Genomic DNA, 20,647 nt, shown 5'->3' with positions numbered 1-20,647 from the left:
AATTTCCCTTTGCAAATAGCTAAGCCTCCTCTGCCCTGCTCTGTACCGCAAAGGGTCTGGTCTGGAGAGGATTCGAGTGTCTCCGAGCTTGTCAAAGCACCAGGTGATTTAACCTCCCCGCGACAGCTTCTGCATACAGCCCTCAGCTGGGAAACGGTGGGGCTGGCCTCCGCCAGGAGGTTTTTTGGGGTCTCGTTCTGCTCCCGTTGCTCCGAGCAGTGGGAGGGAAAGGTGCCCGGGCTGCTGCGGTGCTGATGCCGGGCCCCTTAAGCCAGCCTATTAACACCTCTAATAGCCTGTGCCAGGGCCATTTCCTGGTGCCTGCTGCGCAGAGCAGGCTGCGGGGCACTGCTAACCCGCAACTGCCCCGAATTAACACTTGTGATCTTTACGGGCAAGCAATTAGGCCACGCTCAGCCCGGCAAAGCAGCCGGAGCAATTATGACCATCCTATTAAAACTGACAGAGCTCACGCTATATATAGCAACGCGGGGAACAGGCTGGTTTATTTTTTTCCCCCTTCCTTAAATGATTTTCCCCAAGTCTCCACGGTCCGTTTAGCTGGTTTCAGCCGCAGCCAGCTGTAAACTTTGGAGGGGACATTCTCTGCTCCGAGCCACGGGCAGTTGTAATTTCCTCTGATAATGAAGCTGGGCTCGAGCAGTGTCAGCGGGCCACGGGGAGCTGGGCCAACGGGTGGGGTGAATGCTCCCTCTTAACTACCAAAGCTCCCCCCAGCCCTCCTGTAAATCCCTATTGGGGTGGGGTGGGAGCATGGTGGGTGGGATGGTGTTAGGACAAGAGCAAATGGCCTCAGGTTGTGCCAGGGGAGGTTGAGGTGGGCAATGAGGAGCCATTTCTGCTCAGACAGAGTGGGCAGGCGTTGGGACGGGTTGCCCAGGGAGGTGGGGGAGTCCCCGTCCCTGGGGGGGCTCCAGGAGAGGTTGGGGCTGGTGCTTGGGGACACGGCTCAGTGGGGACAGTGGTGGGGGGGTGGTTGGAACAGATGATCCTGGAGGGCTTCTCCAACCCTAATGATTCTGTTATTGCATGATTCTATGATTTATGGTAGCAGGTCCGGAGAGGGCAGTGCAGGGAGGACTCCTGGAGACCACCAAAGCACAGAACACCCCGAGTCAGAAGGGACCCCCGAGTACCACAGCATCCATCTCCTATCTCCCCCCAGAACCATCCCAAACACCAAACCACGCCACCAGCACGCCTTGAAGCACCCCCCACGTGCTGCATCGCCCCCAAAACCCCACCCTCACCCTTCTCCCCCCTACCCACGCGCTCACCTCCATCCTCCCATTTTTCCAGCCCCGATCCCAAACCCCAGCTGCGGGACACGCGCCCCCAAACCGGGAGCCTCCCCAGCTGCGGGACACATCCCTCCACCACCCCCGGAGCATCCCCGGCTGCGGGGCGCAACCCCTCCAGCCCCGGCGCATCCCCGGGGCGCAGGGCTGGGATGCGGCGGGGGCGCAGCGCGGGGATGCTCCGGCGGCGGCCGGGCTGGGGGCGCTCCCCGGGGCGTTCCCCGGTGCCGAGCCGGGTGCGGGGCTCGGTGCGGGCTCCGCTGAGCTCACAATGCGGGCGGGAGCTGCCGGGGAAGGCGGGCGGAGGGAGGCGGGCCGGTGACTCATGGCTTCCCAGCGGCGAGCGGCTCCTCCCCGCGGCCGCCGGCCCCGCCGCAGCCCCCGGCACATGGGCCGAGGGTCGGGGTGCTCGGAGCTGGGGATGGCCGGAGCTGCCGGCCGCTGCCCGGATTGCTCGGAAGCCGACCGGGCTCGGGGAAGGGGCCGCGGGGTCCCTCCGTGCGTTCCCCACCTGGGAATCGCGGTGGATGAGGGCGATGTGCTGCCCGGGGCGCTGCGGCTGGTGCGGGAGCTGAGACCCGGCTGGGAGCCGGCGAGGGTGAAGACCAAGGTAGGGCCCCCGCCCTAGGGTGGGGGGGGCTCGCCCCGGGGGGGCCGCAGGGCGTGCGTAAAGGGGGCGCCGAGGTCCCGCTATGGGGGGCTACGGGACCCGCCGCGGGGGCTGCAGGGCCTGCCGGGGGGGGAACACATCCTGGCCCCCTCCATGCTCTCCAAAGAGAGGGGCAGTGCAGGTGTGCACAGGTCTCCAGCATGAAACCCCCCCCCAGCAGGCTTTGGGGACCCCCCTTTGGGGAGGGACGGAGCGGGGACTGCGGATGGGAGCGGGACCCTGGGGGCTGCTGCGGGGGGTGGAGGCTGGGGGCCGAGCTGGCAGCCCCCCCCCCAGCATCGCCCTGCTTGGGGGAGCAGCAGGTCCCAGGAGCGGGGCTGGTGTGGGTTATCAGCGGTGTTGCACCGCTGCTCGGTCCCCTCGCGGGGCTGAGCAGGAGTTCAGCCGGGAGCTGGCATCGTCCCGAGCTGGCACAGCAGGTCCTGGGGCTGGGGGCTGCGTGGCTGTGCAGCCCCGTCCCCCCCTCTGTGAGTGCCAGGTCTTGGGGTGGAGCAGTGGGGGCTGCGTCTTCACTGGGGGGCACAAAGCGGGGCCGCGGCGGAGCTGGGCGCACCGAGACGCACGGACGTGTGCGCGCGTGTCCTCTGACGGCGCACACTTCCCGTGTGCCTGGAGTGTCATTAAAAATGTATTAATAGCCAAGTGTAATTAAATACAAGAAGCTGCAGGAAAAATACACGCGAAAAGGGCAGATGGTAAGAGACAGGAAGCTTGGAGCTGGAGTTCCTCACACCGCATAGTTGTCAGGGCAGGAAATGTCCCGGGCGCTGCGCGGCACCTAGCGCGGCACAGCCCTGCCTGCCGCGGTGATGGCTGGGGGGGACCCGAGGTGCAGAAGGATCTGGCTCTCTGGTGGCCAGGTTCTCTCCAGGCATAGGAGGGGAATCCGTGCTCAACAGCAGCTCGTGCGTGCGTGCGTGTGGTTTTAATTTAAAAAAAGGAAAAAAAAAAAAAACTTGGGAGATGTGGGGGGAACCTCCAGTTGCATTTCCCTTCGCTGCTCTTGCAAGAGCAGTTCGGGAGGGGATTGGAGTGGGACACTGGTCCTCAGCTGGTTCCTATTAGCGTTCCTGTTAGCTTTCCTCCGCGCACTGGAGCGGTGCCCAGTTCACACCACCTCGGCGCACGGTGTCAGTGCACAGCTGCTTGCAGGGACTGTACCAGGCTGTGCCTGTGCCGTGGAAAAAATCCCACGGCGCTTGGGGCAGCGTGCAGGAGACGGGGAGGACGGGTCCGGGCGCTCGGCCTCCCCCACCTGCCCTCCGGCCGCCGGAGTCTCCAGCCCCCTGTGCTGCAGGTTGTACCCGGGGAGCCGGCTCCTCATCCTTTGAGCTCCGTTCCTGGGCAGAAACATCCCCAGACCGAAGCGGAGCAGGCGTTAGTCGGCGACTTCCAGCCACGCTACCAGGGCGCACGCACACCTCCATCACCTGCCTGGTGATAAGAGAAACTGCGATGAGGAGCCCAATGAACCACCACGAGGACTTCAAAGGGCTGTGCTCTGCCTCCCAAGACTTTTTTTTTTTTAACTTCGGCTGCTGTGACATGCTCGGCGCTTGAGGAGCGGCAGCAGGAGTGCCAGTGTGGGCACGGGGAGGCAGCGAACGCGGCAGCTTTGGGACCCCTGGGTTCACAGCAGGCACAGGGCTGCAGGAGGGGCCGGGGGTCTGCCTGTGTCCCCTCGCAGGGGTGCAGCACCACGGCACAGAGCTGCATCCCTCCGGTATCTCTGCACCAGGTCTCGCTTTTCTTTTAATTGCTGCCGAGCTCCTGGAGCAGTCACACTTACCTCCCCCCAACCCAAATCACACTAAAGCAGCAGGAAAGGATTTGGGCTGGTAGCAGGCCGTGGCCCTGAAGCCAATTATTTGCACTTTGGAGCGTCAAGGAATATCCCAAGGAGTCACACTCGTTCGTTGGGAGCTGGAGGGGGTGCTGGCGAGCCCCTGCGTGTGTGCAGGTTGCTGCTGAGCCACGTGCGAGCCTCCAAAATTAACGGTCTGGAATTCAAGGCGGGGTGGGGGGGGTGGGGGATAAGGCTCAGTAATCCTGCTAAACCCTCGGCAAAGGGCTGATCACGCCGCCAGGCAGCACGACAAGGCGCTGCGTGGAGCCAGCACGTGAGGCAGCGCCGAGCATCTCCAGGTGGAGCCGCTCACCTGCGGCTGCTGCGTGTGGTGCTCGCGGAGGCATCGGCGCACGGCGGGGACACCTTGTGCGTGCTGGGACACCTTTGGCACGGCAGGACACCTTTGGCACGGCAGGACACCTTGCGCTTGCTGAATTTCTGCCTTCTGGAGCCCGGCAGGATGAGAAGAGCAGAAGCCAAGCCCAGCACCGCGGTGAAAACGGGGATTATGTGGCCTGAGCAAAGCAGCTCGGCTGCTTGGGCAGCGTCAGCCCAACTCAGGTGCAGGTGAGGCAGCAGCAGCAGCGTGGGAGTGATGCTGCCGGGCTGGCACAGCCTGCCCCGTGCCCCGTGCACCGTGCTCCCCCCAGGGATGCCGCCGCCAGCTGTGCAAGGAGGGGCGTTCGCGCCGGCCGAGCCCGGGTGTGTAATTCCAGCGCTTTGAGTTTCCCTCGGCAGGCTGCATAGGGAAGCCCTATATATAGGCACCCTATATAGGAGCGCGAGTTGCTGAGTGAGCCGGCTAAAATTAGCCCTCCCACCCCCGAGCACCGCTGCTCCCTACCACGCGCCCTCCCGCTCCGCCAGCATCGCCCCGGCTCCGTCTCGCCCAGCTTCAGGGGGATGGAGGGAGAGCACACGGGGGGGGACGTTTGGGTTCCCTCGAACACACCGGGGACTTTCAGGTCCCCTCGAACCTGCGGGGGACTTTTGGGTCCCCTCAGACGCTCAGGGGATTCTTGGATCCCCTTGAACACTTCAGGGACTTTTGGGTCCCCTCTCCGACTGAGCATCCCGCCCACGTGGGGGTCTCCAACAGGGCCAAGGAGCCCCAAACCCCTCGGCATGCTTTAGGGGATGGAAACCGGGGCAGGAAGGGGACCCCGGCGCGGGAGGCAGCGGGGCCCACATGTGCGCGGGCAGGCGGCCAAGCCGGGAGAACAAAACTCCCTTTCCATCTGCGAGGAGCCATCAGGGCAGTGACAAGAGACGTCCCCAGCAGAGACGTCCCTGCCTATCAGCGACTCCCGCCCGGCCCGGCCCCGCGGGGAGGGTCAGGAGGAGGAGATGGGGTGGTGGTGTTTGCTCAGCCTTGTTTGCCGTGGCTTTTTTTTTTTTTTTTTTTTTTCCCCTCTTCTTCTCGTTTTCTGCCAAAAGGTTTGCGCTGATTTTTTTGGGACCGATTCCCAGGGTTGCCGGGGTGCCAAGCGTGCTTGCAGCACATCCCGCTGCCCTTGAGCAACCAGGTGGAGAAGAGCAGCGGGTTTCCACCCCACGCACCTGCGCTTTGGGGTAGCCGAACACCCCGTGCCCGTGCAGAGCCCCAGCTCAGGCGCGAACCTCGAGGCCTCACAAACTCATTCCACCTCCCACGGGAGCTTTCCTTGGGCGCTGCTACATCCTAATCCCATTTGCCCGTTGCCTCTTGTTGCCGTCACCACGTTGCTTTCCCCTGGGGTCTGCCCACGGGTGTGCCGGGAGGACTGGGGGGGGGTTCCCCCCGTGCCCACCCCGCGTGGCAGGGCCCTGCGGGCATCGCCTCTGCCGCCCCTCTCCCCCTGCAGCTCTTCACCGACGGCATCACCAACAAGCTGGTGGCCTGCTACACGGACGAGGACATGGTGGACGCCGTGCTGGTCCGCATCTACGGCAGGAAAACGGAGCTCTTCGTGGACCGGGAGACGGAGCTGAGGAACTTCCAGGTGCTGCGCGCCCACGGCTGCGCCCCCGACCTCTACTGCGCCTTCCAGAACGGGCTCTGCTACGAGTTCCTGCCCGGCATCGCCCTGGGGCCCGACCACGTGCGGGATCCCCGCATATTCAGGTGCACGGGACCCCCCCCCAAGTGCTGGGGCGTGCGGGGATGGGGGGAGCTGGATGAAACCCGTGGCCCTGCTTTGCTTTTCCAGCTCTGCCCCTCGCTGCTTCGCTCCGAAGCGGTGCCCGGGGGCTCTGCTCCCGTCCTTTCCGTGCCCAAAGAGGGGTGGTGCAGGGGGGGAACCGGGCTGAGTTCCCCGGTGAGGGGCACCACTGAGCCAGCACTGGGTTTTTCACCGGGTTTTTTAAGCTTTTGGTAAGTAAAGAGACTGCCCGAGGATTGTGATTTATATTTGAGCCTCCCCTGGAAAGGCAAATGCCATCTTTCACCCAGACGGGTCTTAAAATCCTTCAGCGGCTCGCAGCTGAAATGGAGAGGGGTCTAAGCCCTGCTGGGTGTGGTTTTAGGAATCTCTTTAAGACGTCTCCGGCCCCATCTCGGGCTCTCACCCGTGTCTCTGTGGCTCCTTCCAGGCTGGTGGCCCAGGAGATGGCCCGGGTGCACGCCATCCACGCCAACGGGAGCCTCCCCAAGCCCATCCTCTGGCAGAAGCTGCACAAATACCTCACCCTCGTGAAGATGGACCTCAGCCCAAAGGTACCCAACCCCAGGTAAAGGCAGAGGGATCCCAAAGAGCCAGGCTCTGGCTTGGGCACCCGCTGCCCACCCACCTCTAGGTCCTCCTACGGGACCGGGGGAAGAGCCCCGGTCCCCAGGTAAAGCCTCTGCTGGAGTCTGGGGTTTGGGAGCAGGTTTTTGGGGTGGTCCTGGCCACGTGGCCACGCTTGGGCCACGATTCCTCGGCGAGCAACCCTGTGGACGAGCCCCTCAGAGCAGGGGATGCTCGTGGGATGGATCAGCCTGGTGCGGGGAGGATTTTTGCTGCGCTAGGGCAGAGGCAGCTTTGGGTCGTGCAGCCCCCAGGCAGGATCCAGCCTGAGCCAGCAGCTCCCACCTGCCGTAATCTTCCTCCTCCTCCCCCTCCCTGCAAACCTAGGCTGCGTTCGAAGCCGTGGCTAGGATAAGGTGATGCTCAGGCCCTTCTGATGGGGAGGGGGGGGGACCTGAGCAGCGGGTGCTGGGGGGCGCAGCATAGACGCAAGCAGCCGGCCCCCATTCCAAACCAGTTCACCCCATTGCTGGCGGGGCGATGCCCTGCTGGGTTCACGTCAGGTGAGTCCGTGGAAGGATGCGGGCAGCCCCAAGAGGCGGCGGAGGTGAACGAACCCTGAGGCAGGCAAATAATTAACCGGGTCCCGGGCTGCTGGGTGGGACGCTGGGCTGCTCTCCGCGCCTGCCGTGCTGCGGGCAGGCTTTACCCACGTCTGCCCCTTCAATGCAGTCGGTTCGGTAATTATTAACCGGCTCTCTTCGTGGAACTGCAACCGCAGAGGGTACGGAACGGGTTACGTGGCCTGGGGGATGCCAAAATTTCCCATGGCCTTTGGGTTAGTGGGAACCGAGCGGCGCTGCCAGGCTCCGCGGCTGATTTGGTGACGCTTGGGGGTGGGCGAGGACCGAAGAGAGGGGAGGGGAAGGGCTGAGGCTGAGCCAGGTGCCCCGGGCAGCACCAAGGATGCGCCACGTGCCCGAGCTGGCTTCCGAACCAAACCCAGCCTCGTTAGCCCCTCTTGGTGCCACTGATTAATTCATTTATAACATGCACGAGGGGAACTGGGGGGCAACCCTTCCCCTGCGCCCCCAGGGGATGCGAGCAGAAGTGATTCCACCCCCTTCTTCCCCTTCCCCAGCCTCCACCAGGACGTGCCCAGCCTGGAAACGCTTGAACACGAGCTGGCCTGGATGAAGGAGACGCTGTCCCAGCTGGGCTCCCCGGTGGTGCTGTGCCACAACGACCTGCTCTGCAAGAACATCATCTACAACAGGACGCAGGGTTGGTGTGCGGCAGCGTGGCGTGCCCAGCCCGGAGAGGGGGGCCCTGTGTCCCCCCCCACCCCCACGGGCACCCCTCGGCTCCGTCGCCAGCCCCTCGCAGCCCCTCGCTTTGCCTTCACAGAGCAAGTTCGGTTCATCGACTACGAGTACACCGGCTACAACTACCAGGCCTTCGACATCGGGAACCACTTCAACGAGTTTGCGGGTGAGCCGGGCTCCTCTCCGCGGCTCCCGAGACCCCCCCGTGGGTGGCAGCGGCTCCCCGAGGGCTCCCCATCCTCGGGGAACACAGGAGGGTGTCGCATCCCTTGGGAAATGGGCAGGGATCCATCCCCAGAGCTTTACTTTTGTCCAAGAGAATTAAAAAAGGGGCTGCCCGGGGTGAGAGCGATGCACGAGGAGGGGCTCAGCTTGCCATGAGCCCCCCCCCCCATTTGCTGCTGCCTGCAAGGACCCAGCTCTGATACCCGTGGTGGAGCTGGGCAGGTGCCCCAAATCAGAACCGAGCCCGGAGCTGGGATGCTTTCACCCACCCCGGCACGCTTGGGGGGGCCCCTTGGTCACCCTGGAGACCCCCCCCAGGGGATTTCGCTAACCCCAGGTCCCCTCGCAGGCGTGAAGGAGGTGGATTACCGCCTCTACCCCAGCAAGGACACCCAGCTGCAGTGGCTGCGCTCCTACCTGCAGGCCTACAAGCAGCTCACCCAGGGCGAGCAGGGGGGCGCGGGGCCGGCCGTGTCCGACAAGGAGCTGGAGGCTCTCTACGTGCAAGTGAACAAGTTTTCCTTGGTGAGTGCCAGAGGGGAGAAGGAGCTGGGCTCGGGGATGGGGTTTGGTCACTCATAAAGGGGCTGCGGGGGTTTGGGGTGAGGGCAGGGGGCTCCCCCCGAGGGCCCGGCTGCGCTCGGAGGTTCTGAGCCCCAGGGCAAGGTCAGAGACGGTGCTGGTCTCCAGCCAGCATCAGCCTGTGCCAAAGGGCAGCGCGGCTGACAGCAGCCTTGGGCATCCCACCAGAGAGGCTGCGTGGCCCCCGGGTGCAGCCAAGCATGAGGAAATCCTCTTTTGGGCAAACAGAGCCAATCCTCTGGAAATTTTGGGTGCAATCTCAGCTGTTTTTTTGTTTTTTTTCTTTTTTTCCTGGCTGGAGCTGGCGCGGTGGTTTCCAGCACGGCGGGGTTGGTGTGAGGGGGGTTTTGTGGCTCTGTCCTCCCTGTGCCAAAGCGACCTGGGCAGGAGGAGGTCCCCAGTGGTGCCACAGGCTGGTGGAGGGATGGGGACACTTCAGTTGTGAGAGGGATGGGGGCCTCCTGACCCCTTTACTTCTGCCAAGAGCATTTACAAAGCTGATTTTCGGAAAGGCCAAAGCAAAAGCTACCTAGGTGAGTGAGGCAGCACCTGGCCAAACTGCACCTTCTGCGTGCCGAACACCTGAGCTCCCCATCCCTTCCAGCAGAGCCCTTTGCTGCAGCAGGGACCTGGCCCAGAGGTGCCAAATCCCCATTGCCCGCTTTTGTGGGGTCAGGAGGGACACCCAGCTACCAACACTGGACACCCCTGAGCACGTCCCCCTAGCTGGTGCCCCGAGCACGCTGCGCGGCTGCTCAGCATCCTTCCTGCTGGCATTCCTCACCGGGGCTGCCATCCGCCTCCGGAGCATCTAAAGTTACACCCCTGGGCCAGCCCCAGCTGGCTGCCACCCCGTGTCCTGTGGTCACGGCCGTGAGGCTGCTGGGACCCAGCCGGGACAGGCGAGGGCATCTCGTCCCACGGGCAGGGAAGCTTTGTACCCCTTCCTGAGCCTTGTTTTGTTGCAGGCATCCCATTTCCTCTGGGCATGCTGGGGCCTGATCCAGGATAAATACTCTACCATAGACTTTAACTTCTTAAGGTGAGTCCAGGAGGGGCTGGAGGGGACCAAGGTCCCCAAAGGTCCCTCCCTGCTGGACGGATCCTACGGCCCTGGGGGAGTCAGCACCGGGGTGGGGGCGACCGTCTCACGGCCGTCCCTCTTTCGGCAGATATGCAAAGCTAAGATTTAAACAGTACTTCAAGATGAAGCCGGTGGTCACAGCCCTGCAGCTCTCCAAATAGCATCTCTGGCCCGTGAGACCCTGAGCTATTTTGTCCTTGCTGCGTCCACAGCCCCCGGCACCCCCCTCGCCCCTTCCCCGCCCCAGCCGGGGGTGAGGGCAGGTCCTGCTGGTGGCGAGGGGGGGAGAGGAGCTCTGCCCCAGCCCCCCCGCTTAAAGGACACCCTGGACATACCCAAGACTGGACCACGAGACGCTCGACAGGACCACGGCCTCGGGGAGGCCCCTGCCCTGCGCAAGGAAACCTCGCCACCCGGCTCAGCCCCGCTGCCCAGCGGCTCCGTGCCCCGCTGGCACCGCTGCTGCCGGGCCTGGCAGCGGGTTTATTCCCTCCGTGCCGTCCCCGAGGGAGGGATGGGGTCCCCCCCCCCAGCTGCTCAGCAGCCCCAGGAGCTGCCAGGTCGCTCCAGCTGCCCGATGCACACGCTGCGCCCGTCGGCGTCTTGGCTCCCTGCCTCCTCCTTGCCCTGCCCGCTCGGTGTCCCTCGGGCTCTCACCCCCCCAAAAAAAAAAAAAAACAAAACACAAAAAAACACCTTTTAGGTCAGTGTTGATCCCAGATTTGGGGCCATCTCTGAGCAGGGGATCTTTTTCCATACCGGCTCCAGGATGCTGCGAGGCAGCGAGGGGCAGCGATGGCTCGGGGTGCCCGCGCCCCCTGCGCTGCGCTCAGCCCGCAGCCAATTTTCCCTGGGGGGCTGAGGTCTCCTGGGCCCCCCATCACCTCCCCGACCCCCCTTACAGCATCCCACAGCAGGGCAGGGGGGGCTCCCAGCTCCCCCAGCACCGGGGAGGGGGTGAGAGGGGTTGGTGCTGCCCCATCCTTGTGCCCTTGGCGCAGCGCCGCGTGGGACACCCCGGTGATGGAGCCACCCTGCCCCAAAAAGTGTGTGGGGGGGGCACAGCTTTGTCCCCGGGTGGCGTTCATCATCATCATCAGCTGGGGAGGGGAGGGGGGGTAGTTGGGGACAGTGGACTGTCAGGGCCCAGGAATTTACCCCACTTTTTTTTCTGTTGGGGTTTTTTTGGGGGGACTTTTTGTTGCGTTCGGTGTTGGTTTTGGTGCGCAATAAAAGCTGCTGGTAGCTGGAAAGCCAGGGGCCGGTGGGTGCGTGGCGCCTGGGGGGAGCACCCGGAGCTCTCCTGGGGAAGGGCAGAGCATTGGGGGGGGGGGGAGCACGGGGGGGTCCCCTTGTAGGGTGGGCTTCTGCTGTGCTCTGGGGCCCCTTGGAGCTGCAGCGGGCAGGGGGCGGAGGAGTTTGGAAGCCCCAAAGTGGCTACGAGGGGCCGAGACCCCCACGAAAACCCAGGTGGGAAGTGGGGGGGGGCAGCTTGGGACCCCCCCCCCGCAGGCAGGAGAAGGAGCTGGGGGCCAGCAGAGAGAAAAGGGAGGGAGCAAAGCCTCGGGGCTGGGCTGGAAGAGGGACAGGGAAGGTGGGGGTGAAGCCCCCCCCCCCCCCCCCCCAGCTCTCTCAGCTCCAAAAAGTCAGCTTTATTGTGCCAAGGGGTTGGGAGGGGGGGGGGGGGGCGAAGAGGGGGAGGGGGGGGACAGCTGTAAACAAGTATGTGAAATATACAGGTTAAGTTACTCGTCTTATTAACAAAATAAAGCTCTATCTATATTTACAGTCTTTAAAAAAAAAAAAAAATAATAAGAGAGAGAGGAAAAGCTGCCAGCCCCCCCCCCCCCCCCCAAAAAAAAAAACCGCCTCCCCACCCCCCCACCCCACCCCAAGCACAACCCACCCGCCCCCAGCCTCAGCAGCCCGGGGAGGGGGAATAAATAAAGCTCTGACAAGGGGAAGGAGGCAGGAGGGGGGGGGCGAGGAGGCAGGACCCCCCCCCGGGGGGGGCGCACGGAGCCCGCAGCCCCGGCGGCGGCCACACGGCGGAGCACGGGCACCGCGCCCGGCCCTGCGCCCCCCCCGCCGGCCCTTGGGGGGGTGCTGGCTGCAGCCAGGTCGTATTTTATTATTTTTTTTTTTTTAACATTTTCTTTCTTTTTTAAAAATGTTCCCTTTTATATATTTTTTTTTAAATTGTCGGGTTTTTAATTTTTCCTCTGATTTTTTTTTAAATTTCCTTTTCCTAATTTTTTCCTTTTTTTATTTTCTTTTTTTTTAATTTTTCCTTCTGTTTTTTAAATTTTCCTTTTAATTTTTTTCCTTTTATCCTTTAATTTTTCCTTTTTTTATATATATTTTTTTATTTTCCTTTTCTTCCTTTTTTTTTAAATTTCCTTTCCTTCCTTTTTTTTTTTCTTTTAATTTCCTTTTTTTTTTTTTTTAAATCCCTGTTTTTCTCTCAGGTCATGGGTGCAGCTCACCAACCTAGGGCAAGAGGAACCCCCCCCTACCCCCCCCGGGGATGCACCCCGGCATCACGGCACGTACCCAGGGTCTGCCGGGGGGGCCGGTGCAGCGGCGCGGGGGGGGGGGGGGGGAACAGCCCCCGCTTTATTTACAAAGTGGGCCAGGGCTGCCGGGAGCATAAAGGGCTCCTCAGAGACCTTGGCTCGTGCTCCGGCCAGGCGAGAGCTAAAATTGGCTCCGTGGGAATTCACTGGCAGGCTCCGAGGGCCGGGAGGGAGACGCAGCGGGGCTGGGGGGGGGCTCTGCTGAGCGTGGCCCCATCCCGTGTCCTGGGGGGCTGGCGGGTGCCGCGGGTGAGGCTCTCGGCAAGGGTCCCTGTGGTGCCGGGGTGGAGGGCTGGGTGATGCTCAGGAGGTTTTCCCACATCCCCATCCCCTCTCGGGGGGGTGCAGGGGGGGGGACAGCTCGGTGGCACCCACAGCAGCCACCCCGTGCGCGTTGGGGGGCGGCACGGCCACGTACCCAAACACCCAGCAGCCTGCCTCGCTTCTCCATCACCTCCCCAGCGCGGCACCCCCCCCAAAATGCCCCACCTGCCCCCCAACCCAGCCCCAAACTCAGTCCGTCAGCACCACCAGCTCGCCGTCGCTCTTGTCCTCGCCCTCCGAGTCCTCGTCCTCGCTGTAGCGGTACATCTCGCCGTCGGCCACCGAGTGCCCGTCGTCACCCCCGCTGCCACCGCCACCGCCGCCACCGTCGCCTTCCTTGAGGCTGCGCGTGTTGACGATGACGGGCATGTTGGGGTCCACGCTGCGGGGCAGGTAGTGCTCCATCAGGGGGGGCGTCAGCTGCATGCCCACCGCCCGCGGGTACAGCACGTCCGAGGAGGCGGGGGGCATCTGGCTGCCCTGCGGCCTGCGGGACAGGGGAGGAGGGGGGATGCAGTCAGCTGCTGGGTTTGGGGAGGGGTGGGGGGGGCGCACGAGCCCCCTTTCTGCCCCCACCCTGTCACGTTACCCTATCAAGTAGCCCTGCCGTGCGTCCTGCCGCCGGTTGCGCATCAGCGCCTTGTACTCGCCCACGCGCAGCCGCTTCCCCTCCACGATGCACGTGCGCTTGGGCCGGGGCTTGTACTTGTAGTCGGGGTATTTCTCCAGGTGCTGCCGGCTCAGCCGGGCCTGCTCCTCGTAGTAGGGCTGCTTCTCCTGGTTCGTCATGGATTTCCAGCGGGAACCTGGGCAGAAAGGGGTTGGGGGGCGCACGGTTTGCTCCTGCCGTGCCACGGCTCCCCCAGCCTGCTGCAATGAGCCCAGCGCGCACGCTCCCGTGGCAGTCGTGCTCGTGCACGTTCCCCTTTTGCTGCACACACCTGGATTCGCACAGGGCAGCGGGACGCAGCCCCAGACCGTGGGGACCTGGGGAGACGCGGCTGCCCCGGGTGAGATGGGAGCCAGGGCTGATGGCACCCATGGGGGCCCCGTGCCGCAGGTGGCAGTGCCAGGAGCAGGTCCTCAGCCCTGACCTTCCCGGCACCTCTCCGGCCACAACTTTCGCCTCTCTCCCCTCTCCAAGGTAGGGTGAGCAGGTGCTGCAGCTAAAATAGGCTGTGCCAGCGTGTGACTCCAGTTCCCCTGCTGGCTGACCTTTATTGTCATCTCTGCCAGCACCCGAGGCAGGAGAGCAAAGCCGGGGGCACGGCACAAAGGGTGCTGGCCGGGGCCAGGCTGGGGAGGGACAGGATCAGCCCCCTCGGTGCCGCACCGAGGTCTGAAGCTGGATTTGTGTCCAGGGCTGGGGAGAGACGGGCACGGTGGGAGCATTGCAGCGGTGGCCACCAGGGAGCAGGAGCTGGGATGGCTCAGGCGAGGCGCAGGGGCTGCGGCTGCGGCTTCCACCGCGCCAAGGGGGCGCGGGGGAGAGCGAGCTCAGCTCTTTCTGCAGGTGCACGGTGGAGGACGAGAGGCAGCAGCCACAAGGGGAATCACAGCTGGCCACGGGGAAAGGATTCAGCCCACTGGGAGCAGTGCAGCCCTGGGATGAGGTCCCAGCGGGGTGTGGGATCTCCAGCCGTGAAGATGCTCAGGGTCAACAGCGCACAGCCCTGAGCATCCTCATCTGCCCGTGGAGTCAGCAGGGCTCTGAGCAGGCCTTTGGGCTGGACATTTCCACAGACCCCATGCCCTAAAATCCTCTTTGGGCCTCCCCATCCCTCCCTTGGGTCTCCTTCACCCCCCAGCCCAGCCCAGCTCCCCGGGGAGCATCACCACGAGCCGGGCACCCCAGGGAAAGCGCAGCAGGGAGGCGTGCACGCCCCACGTCCACCTTGCTCAGGCCTCCTCCACCTGCCCAGCCCTTCGTGCTGAGCCCACTTTTTCAGGAGCAACTGTGCCGGAGAGCACGCAGGAACCAAAACCCCCCCGATCCGGGTGAGCACCGCTCGCCTGCAGGTATTCACCTGCTAAATTTGCACCCGCGAGCGGCTGCCAGGCAAAAAAAAAAACAAAAAAAAAACAAAAAAAAAAAACAAACCAGCGCTGGTTATTTAAAGCCACGGACATCGAGCGTGAGAGCAACCAGCACACCACAGAGCACCCGCTCCCAGACTCCCCCCCCGGTCCCCGGCGGTTGCGAGCAGATCCTGCCCGCACGTTCCCTCAAAGGGAAAAGCCTGGCGGTTGTTTCGTTTCTTCTTTAACGAGCGGAGCTGCTAAAACGAGCCGGCGGCGGAGCGAGGTGCGTGCGCTGGAGGTGAACCCACAGCGGGGCCGCGCCGCGCCGCCCCACGCTCGGCTTGGCCCTTGGGACGGGCTCGCTGGAGACCGCACCGCTCGCTTTTAATAGCCGGAGGCTGGGGCGAAACGGCCGCGGGGAAGGGCTGGAGAGGCAGCGAGCTGCCGCAGGGCCACCGGGGTCGCGGGGCTGGGACGTGGCGGGATGAGGATGCTGCTGCTACAGGCACCACGAGGGTGCCGAGTGCCGGAGCAGCATCCCCGAGGGGTGAGGAGCACCTCGGGGTGCAGGGAGCGGGGAGGATGGAGGGGGGAAAAAGAGCAGATGCTGCGCTCAGGTGGAGGCCGGTTGGAGAGGGTGGCAAAAACGCGGTGCCGGGCTCCAGAATTGGCCAGGGCACCATCAGGCAGAGGAGGGATTTGCCCCACAGGACCCTGCCGGTGCTCTGTAGGGCCAGCAGGTGGTGGTCACCCATGGGGTGATCACCCAGGACCCCCCGGTGTGAGCAGCACCCAGGGACCACGGGGTGGCCAAATGCAGCAGGTCAGGGCCCATCCTCATCCCTGCCACGCAGCGCCTCCCCGCACACCTCCCCCCGTCCCTTTTGGCGTTTTTAAGACCTTGTCCCCACAGCTGCACCAAACGCCAGGAGGAGGTTTCGCTCCTCGTTTCACCCCCAAACCACAGCCCGGGGCTGCCCACCCAAGGGGAGCGGCCGCGGGGCACTCACCCAGGATCTTGCTGATGCTGGAGTTGTGCATGTCGGGGAAGGCTTGCAGGATCTTCCTCCTCTCATCCTTCGCCCACACCATGAAGGCGTTCATGGGCCGCTTGATGTGGTTGTTGTTCCTGGACTCGGGGAAGTGCCGCGAGCCTGCGAGGCAAAGCAGGGGCCGGATCAGGGTGGGGGGGTGAGGGGAATAGGGTGGTGTCCCCCCCCCCCCAGGACCTGCTGCGTGCCCCCCAGCCCTACCGTCCATCTCGCAGCTGAGCAGAGCCTCGTCCAGGCGGTGCGCGGGGGCCTCCTCCAGCCGCTCCTTCACCGGGGAGGCGTCCAGGCCGACGTGATCCTGCGGGGAGGGGGCTCAGGGATGTTACGCCACGTACGGAGACCGATTGGGGTGAGAAAAGGCGGATTTGGACCTGGCTCACCTTGCGGTAGGGGTGGCTGAGCGCGCCCTCCATGGCCCCGCCGTGGCCGTGCAGCAGCTGCCGCGCGTCCTGGATGGCTTTGGTGATGGCATCGCCTTCGCCCAGGAAGCCTGGTGGCAAAACCCGGAGAGCACCCGTCAGCACCAGCACCCCAAAACCCCCACAGCACCCATCCTGCCCTCGCAAACCCAACAGGAGCTGCCTGTGGGGTCGCACGGAGCCGCGGGGTGGGTGCTGCCCACCGCAGCAAGGTGGGACCCCATGGAGCAGAGACTTCTCCTGCACCTAGGAGGTGCCCAGGATGGACGAAGGCTTTTGGGAACCCACCCAGAGGCAGGTTGGACGGGCTGGTCTGCAGCTCCCTCGTGGCCCCGTGGCTCGGCGTGAGGGATTGGCAGCTGCTCATCTTCAAACTGGGCGAGCTGGAGGCACTGGGGAGCTCGGAGCCTTTGGGTTTGGCCGTCAGGTTCAGCGGCTGCGAGGTCTCCTGCGGCGGAGGAGGGCAGGCAGGGTGATGCGCTGCCCACGGCCCCCCAGCTGCGGGGTGTTTTTTTGGGGTGGTTTACGGATGCTTTGGGGCTGTTACCTGCATCTGGAGGTGGCTCGAGCCGCCGGGTCTCTTCAGCGTGGGAGGAGGGGGGCTGTGCAGCAGCTGCACGGGGTAATCCACTGCGGGGAGCAGAGACGGAGGCGTCGGGGGACGAGGCCACCCCGCAGGGTGCCCCCCCCGCGCCCCGGGGGACCCCGCTCACCTGGTTTGCAGGGGATGGGCTGGATGGGCAGCGCTATCTGGGGGTCCTGCGTCACGGGGAGAGGCTGGTGGCTGGGGGTGAAGGCGGGGATCATGACGTACGGCATGTTGACCTGCTGGAGGGAAGAGGGGGAGAGGAGCGGAGAGGCCGGGTGACCCCCTCCCCGTGCGTGACGTCCCCTCGGGCTGGCCCCGCGGGGTGGCAGCGGGGTGATCCCCGCCTTTACCTGGATCTGTTGCTGCAGCAGGTTGATTTTGTGCTGCTGCTGGATGAGCTGCTGCTGCTGCTTCGCGATCTGGCAGGAGGGAGACAGCGGGGCTGAGCCGCGGGAGCAGGGAGCCCCGAGCCCCAGCGGGGCACGAGCTGCCCTACACCAGCAAAGCAGAGGCTGCAGAGGTCCCCGTGGGCTGCCGTGGGGGGGTAGGGTGCTAGCTGAGCTGTCCCCAAGTCACCTCGACAGGCACGAGGTGAGAAATAGGCTGGGAAGGGACCGCGTCACCCACACCCCATGTGGCAGGGGTGTCAGCCCTGCTATAAAGCGCCGTTTGGGCCACTGCTGAGGAATAAAATGATGTTCACAGAGAAAGGAGAGAGCAGTCAGGAAGGGCACATGATGACAAGGACCTCCTTTGGCTGCCGTCCTCAGCAGGCAGGAGGAGGACGGACAGCTACGACCGAGCCTCCTGGTAGCGAGGAGCACGGTAGGAAGCCTTGGGATGGGCAAGGAAATTGGGGTATTTTCTGGGCAGACACCAAAACCCTTCAGCCCCCGACACCAAAGCCACCTCCCCATCACTTCTAGGGCGCTCCTGCCCCTGCTCCTCGTCCCCTTGGTCCCGTTCCTGTGTCCAGAGGACACCAAAGCCATCCCCGACGGGACAGCCCCCACGGCCGAGGGGGTGCCCGAGCCCACCTGCTCCTGCTGCTGCCTCGCCAGCTCCATCTGCTGCTGCTGCTTCTCGAAGAGCATCGCAGCCATGTTCTTCTGCTCCGAGTGCGCCGTCAGGAGCTGGTCCCGCAGCGTGGACAGCTGGTTGATCATGACGAGGAGCTGCAGCTCCTTCTCCGCCAGGCTCTCCTGGGTTCCTGCGCCAGGGAAGGAGCCGCGAGGCTGCGGGTCAGGGGGCTTGGGAAGGGGGTGAGCAGCATCAGGTGGGCGAAGGGTGGCCAGGGGGCCGTGCATGGGATGTTTACAGACCCCGATGTGCTCTACCATCCCTATGTGTCCTCAGAACAAGCTTTCTTTTTTTTTTGGAGGGAGGAACCCTCCTCTCCCCAAAAAATCAAATGAACTTTTTGGTTACGAAACACCAAAACGCACAAAGCTGCGCGCACACCCGCTGGCGGGGGGGGGGGGGACACAAAGCTGCCGGCCCCGTGGGCACCAAGGAGGCAGGGAGGGGACCTCACCCTTCACTTCTTTGGTCTCGGCAGCGTTTCGGCCCAGCAGCCGCTCCTTCCAGTCGCTGGACAGCAATTTCTCGATGGTTGGCATCACTGTCCCCAGCAGCAGGCACACAGGGAGGCAGGAGAGAGGAGGGGAGGAGAGGAGAGCCACGTGAGCACAGCATGGGGTGGCGATTCCCATCCCAAATCTTTCCGAAAACAGCCGGGGGGTAAATCACAGGAGCCTTTCTTACCCTCTTTTAGGTTCTTGTTGAAGTCCAGCTTCTCCTGGCTGCTGACAGCCGGCTCAAAGGCCGAGCGCCGGGGCTCCAGCGCATCGCTGGCGGGCGAATGGGACTCCTGCAACGCACACGGGGTCACCTGGAGGAGGCTCCCATGGATGGGGACATCCACGGGGCTCCGGGCAGGCGGTGCTGAGCCAGTGGGATGCTCGGAGCCAGCCCCACCAGGCTGGCTACGGGACCACGGGACCCTGCGGCACATGCCCGTCCCCTGGAGAGCAGCCCTGCTGGAGAGCATCTCCGCTCCTCCTGCAGCCAGGACTCGTTTGCAGGAGGCTGTTGCTAATTATTTAGGCTGCCCTGCTCCTCTGGGCCCGGGAGGGCTATGAGACAGGGGGAGAGGATGGCCGAGAGCAACTGAAATGGGAAAATGAGAGGGTGACCGTGCGGATGAGGTGTGCAGGAGGCCACGGAGGGCTGCAGGCCAAAGGCAAATCCCAGGGCTGACCCGAGAGCATCGGCAGCGGCCAGAAAGCCTGGGGGAGCCTCAGGTTGCAGCCTCATTTCCTCAGGATGAGAAATAAAAGCTCGGGGAAACAACAACCCCCGTCTGCCCGGGGCGGGATGCAGCGCGCTGCCAGCACGGTGGGACCCGGGCTCGGTCAAGGCCAGGACCAGGGGGCTGGAGGGGGGGGTGACAGCCGTGGGACCCACCTGTGGCAGGGCCTGGGGGTCCGTGCCCTCCCTCGGCGGTGGTCCCGGGGGGTCACTGGGACGGGGCTCGGCGCTGGGGGCAGCCCCCGGCGGGGACTCGTAGCCGCCCTCCTTTTTCTCCTCCGTCTTGATGCTGCAGTTCACCATGCTGCCCGCCCCATCGAGCTCCAGGTGGGGAGAAACGGGGCTCCTCATGGACATCCTGCGGGGCAACGGGGCCGTCAGCGGGGTGATGGGGTCCCTCTGCTCCCCCCCACCCCAAAGCAGAGGGCACCCCTTCGCCCAGCCCTGCCCCGTAGCTGGGTGCGCCGTGCCAATGGTTTGCAGGGGTCTCGGTGAAGCTGCGCCCTCGCTGTTCTGTGGGGTTTTCATGACCATATCGGGGCTCCCAGCCCTTGGTTGGGTACCACAGGGCTCTGAAGTGACCCGGGGGGGGACACCGAGCATCACCACGGCCAGCCTTTTCCATGGGGTCAGCCAGTGCCGGGTGGCAGAGGCCGAATTCCCAAATGGGACAAGCCGGGACCGCGACGGGATTGCACGGGGGGCGAGGGGAAGAGCCCGACTGCGGTGCTCCCTGCAGGGATTTCCCCTCCTGGACCACCAGCCCTCAGGCTGCGCAGACTGGCAGCAAACATCGCCCTCCCCAGGCTCAGACATCGCCCTCCCCAGGCTCACAAATCAGGGAGGAAAAAAGGGGAAAGGGGGCCATGAAGGACGGGGTTTGCGCCACCGGGGGCCAGGCTGGAGGGTGCAGGACCGCAGGGGCCACAGGGACTATGGTGTGCTGGGGGTCTGCACCCTACAGCAGGGACCCCAAAAACCTGCTGCAGCCTCCGGGGGCTCACGCCTGCCCCCCAGCATCTCGGGGCCCCCCTAAAATGGGCTAGGGGCCGAAGCCGGCTGCCCGACTCGGGGGCAGTGGTGACACAACAAACAAAGGGCAGCTCAAGCTGCGAATTAATCAACCCGCTGAAAATAAAACCTTCCTCTCAGGAACTTCAAACAAAAGAAACGAAAACAACAAGGCCGGCTGGGTAATGAAAAGCCAGGGCTCTGAATAGGGGACAAAAGGAAGTGGAACAATGGGGTGTTGGACAAAAGCAATAAAGTAAAGGGAAGTGTGACAGCTCAACAATGGGGCACTGTGCGCGCCAGAGTTTCTGATCTTAGCAGGGCTTTTTTTAATCTCAGTTCCCTGCCCTTCTCCGAACAAATCATTGCGCTCGCCAGGCTCGTGGGCTTCCTCCCGGCCCCGGCATCGCACGGGATCTGCCCGCATCCTGCAGCACCGCCCGCGTCGCCCCTTCCTGCCCCCAGCCCACCTCAGAGGGCGGCCAGGAGGGGACCCCCGGCACTGCCACCCTGCGTGTCCCGTCCCTCCCGGCCTCGCCGGAATAAAAACACACCCCGTGTGCCCTCGGCACGCCTCGGCCG

General features: G+C 64.0%; 2 protein-coding genes across 2 annotated transcripts; one reads left to right on the top strand and one right to left on the bottom strand.

Annotated features, from left to right (window-relative positions):
* Nucleotides 1-1,707: 1,707 nt before the first annotated feature.
* On the top strand, nt 1,708-10,080 carry ETNK2 (ethanolamine kinase 2; the record flags this gene model as incomplete). The annotated part of the gene is made up of 8 exons (XM_084302005.1): nt 1,708-1,929; nt 5,683-5,942; nt 6,410-6,547; nt 7,688-7,830; nt 7,954-8,037; nt 8,446-8,621; nt 9,647-9,720; nt 9,851-10,080. The coding sequence occupies 8 exons, from the start codon at nt 1,708-1,710 to the stop codon at nt 9,921-9,923; spliced, it is 1,170 nt and encodes a 389-aa protein (XP_084158131.1). The 3' UTR covers nt 9,924-10,080.
* A 2,771-nt stretch (nt 10,081-12,851) lies between these two features.
* On the bottom strand, nt 12,852-19,411 carry SOX13 (SRY-box transcription factor 13; the record flags this gene model as incomplete). The annotated part of the gene is made up of 13 exons (XM_084301739.1): nt 12,852-13,149; nt 13,252-13,468; nt 15,695-15,838; nt 15,938-16,034; nt 16,117-16,226; nt 16,444-16,603; nt 16,703-16,785; nt 16,869-16,983; nt 17,095-17,163; nt 17,782-17,954; nt 18,279-18,365; nt 18,509-18,614; nt 19,211-19,411. 13 exons carry the CDS (start codon nt 19,409-19,411, stop codon nt 12,852-12,854), a joined length of 1,860 nt encoding a protein of 619 aa, XP_084157865.1.
* Nucleotides 19,412-20,647: the final 1,236 nt, after the last annotated feature.

Source organism: Netta rufina, assembly GCF_964035555.1.
Source record: "Netta rufina genome assembly, chromosome: 26".
NCBI classification, from domain to species: domain Eukaryota; kingdom Metazoa; phylum Chordata; class Aves; order Anseriformes; family Anatidae; genus Netta; species Netta rufina.
This window is presented reverse-complemented; position numbering and strand designations above follow the sequence as displayed.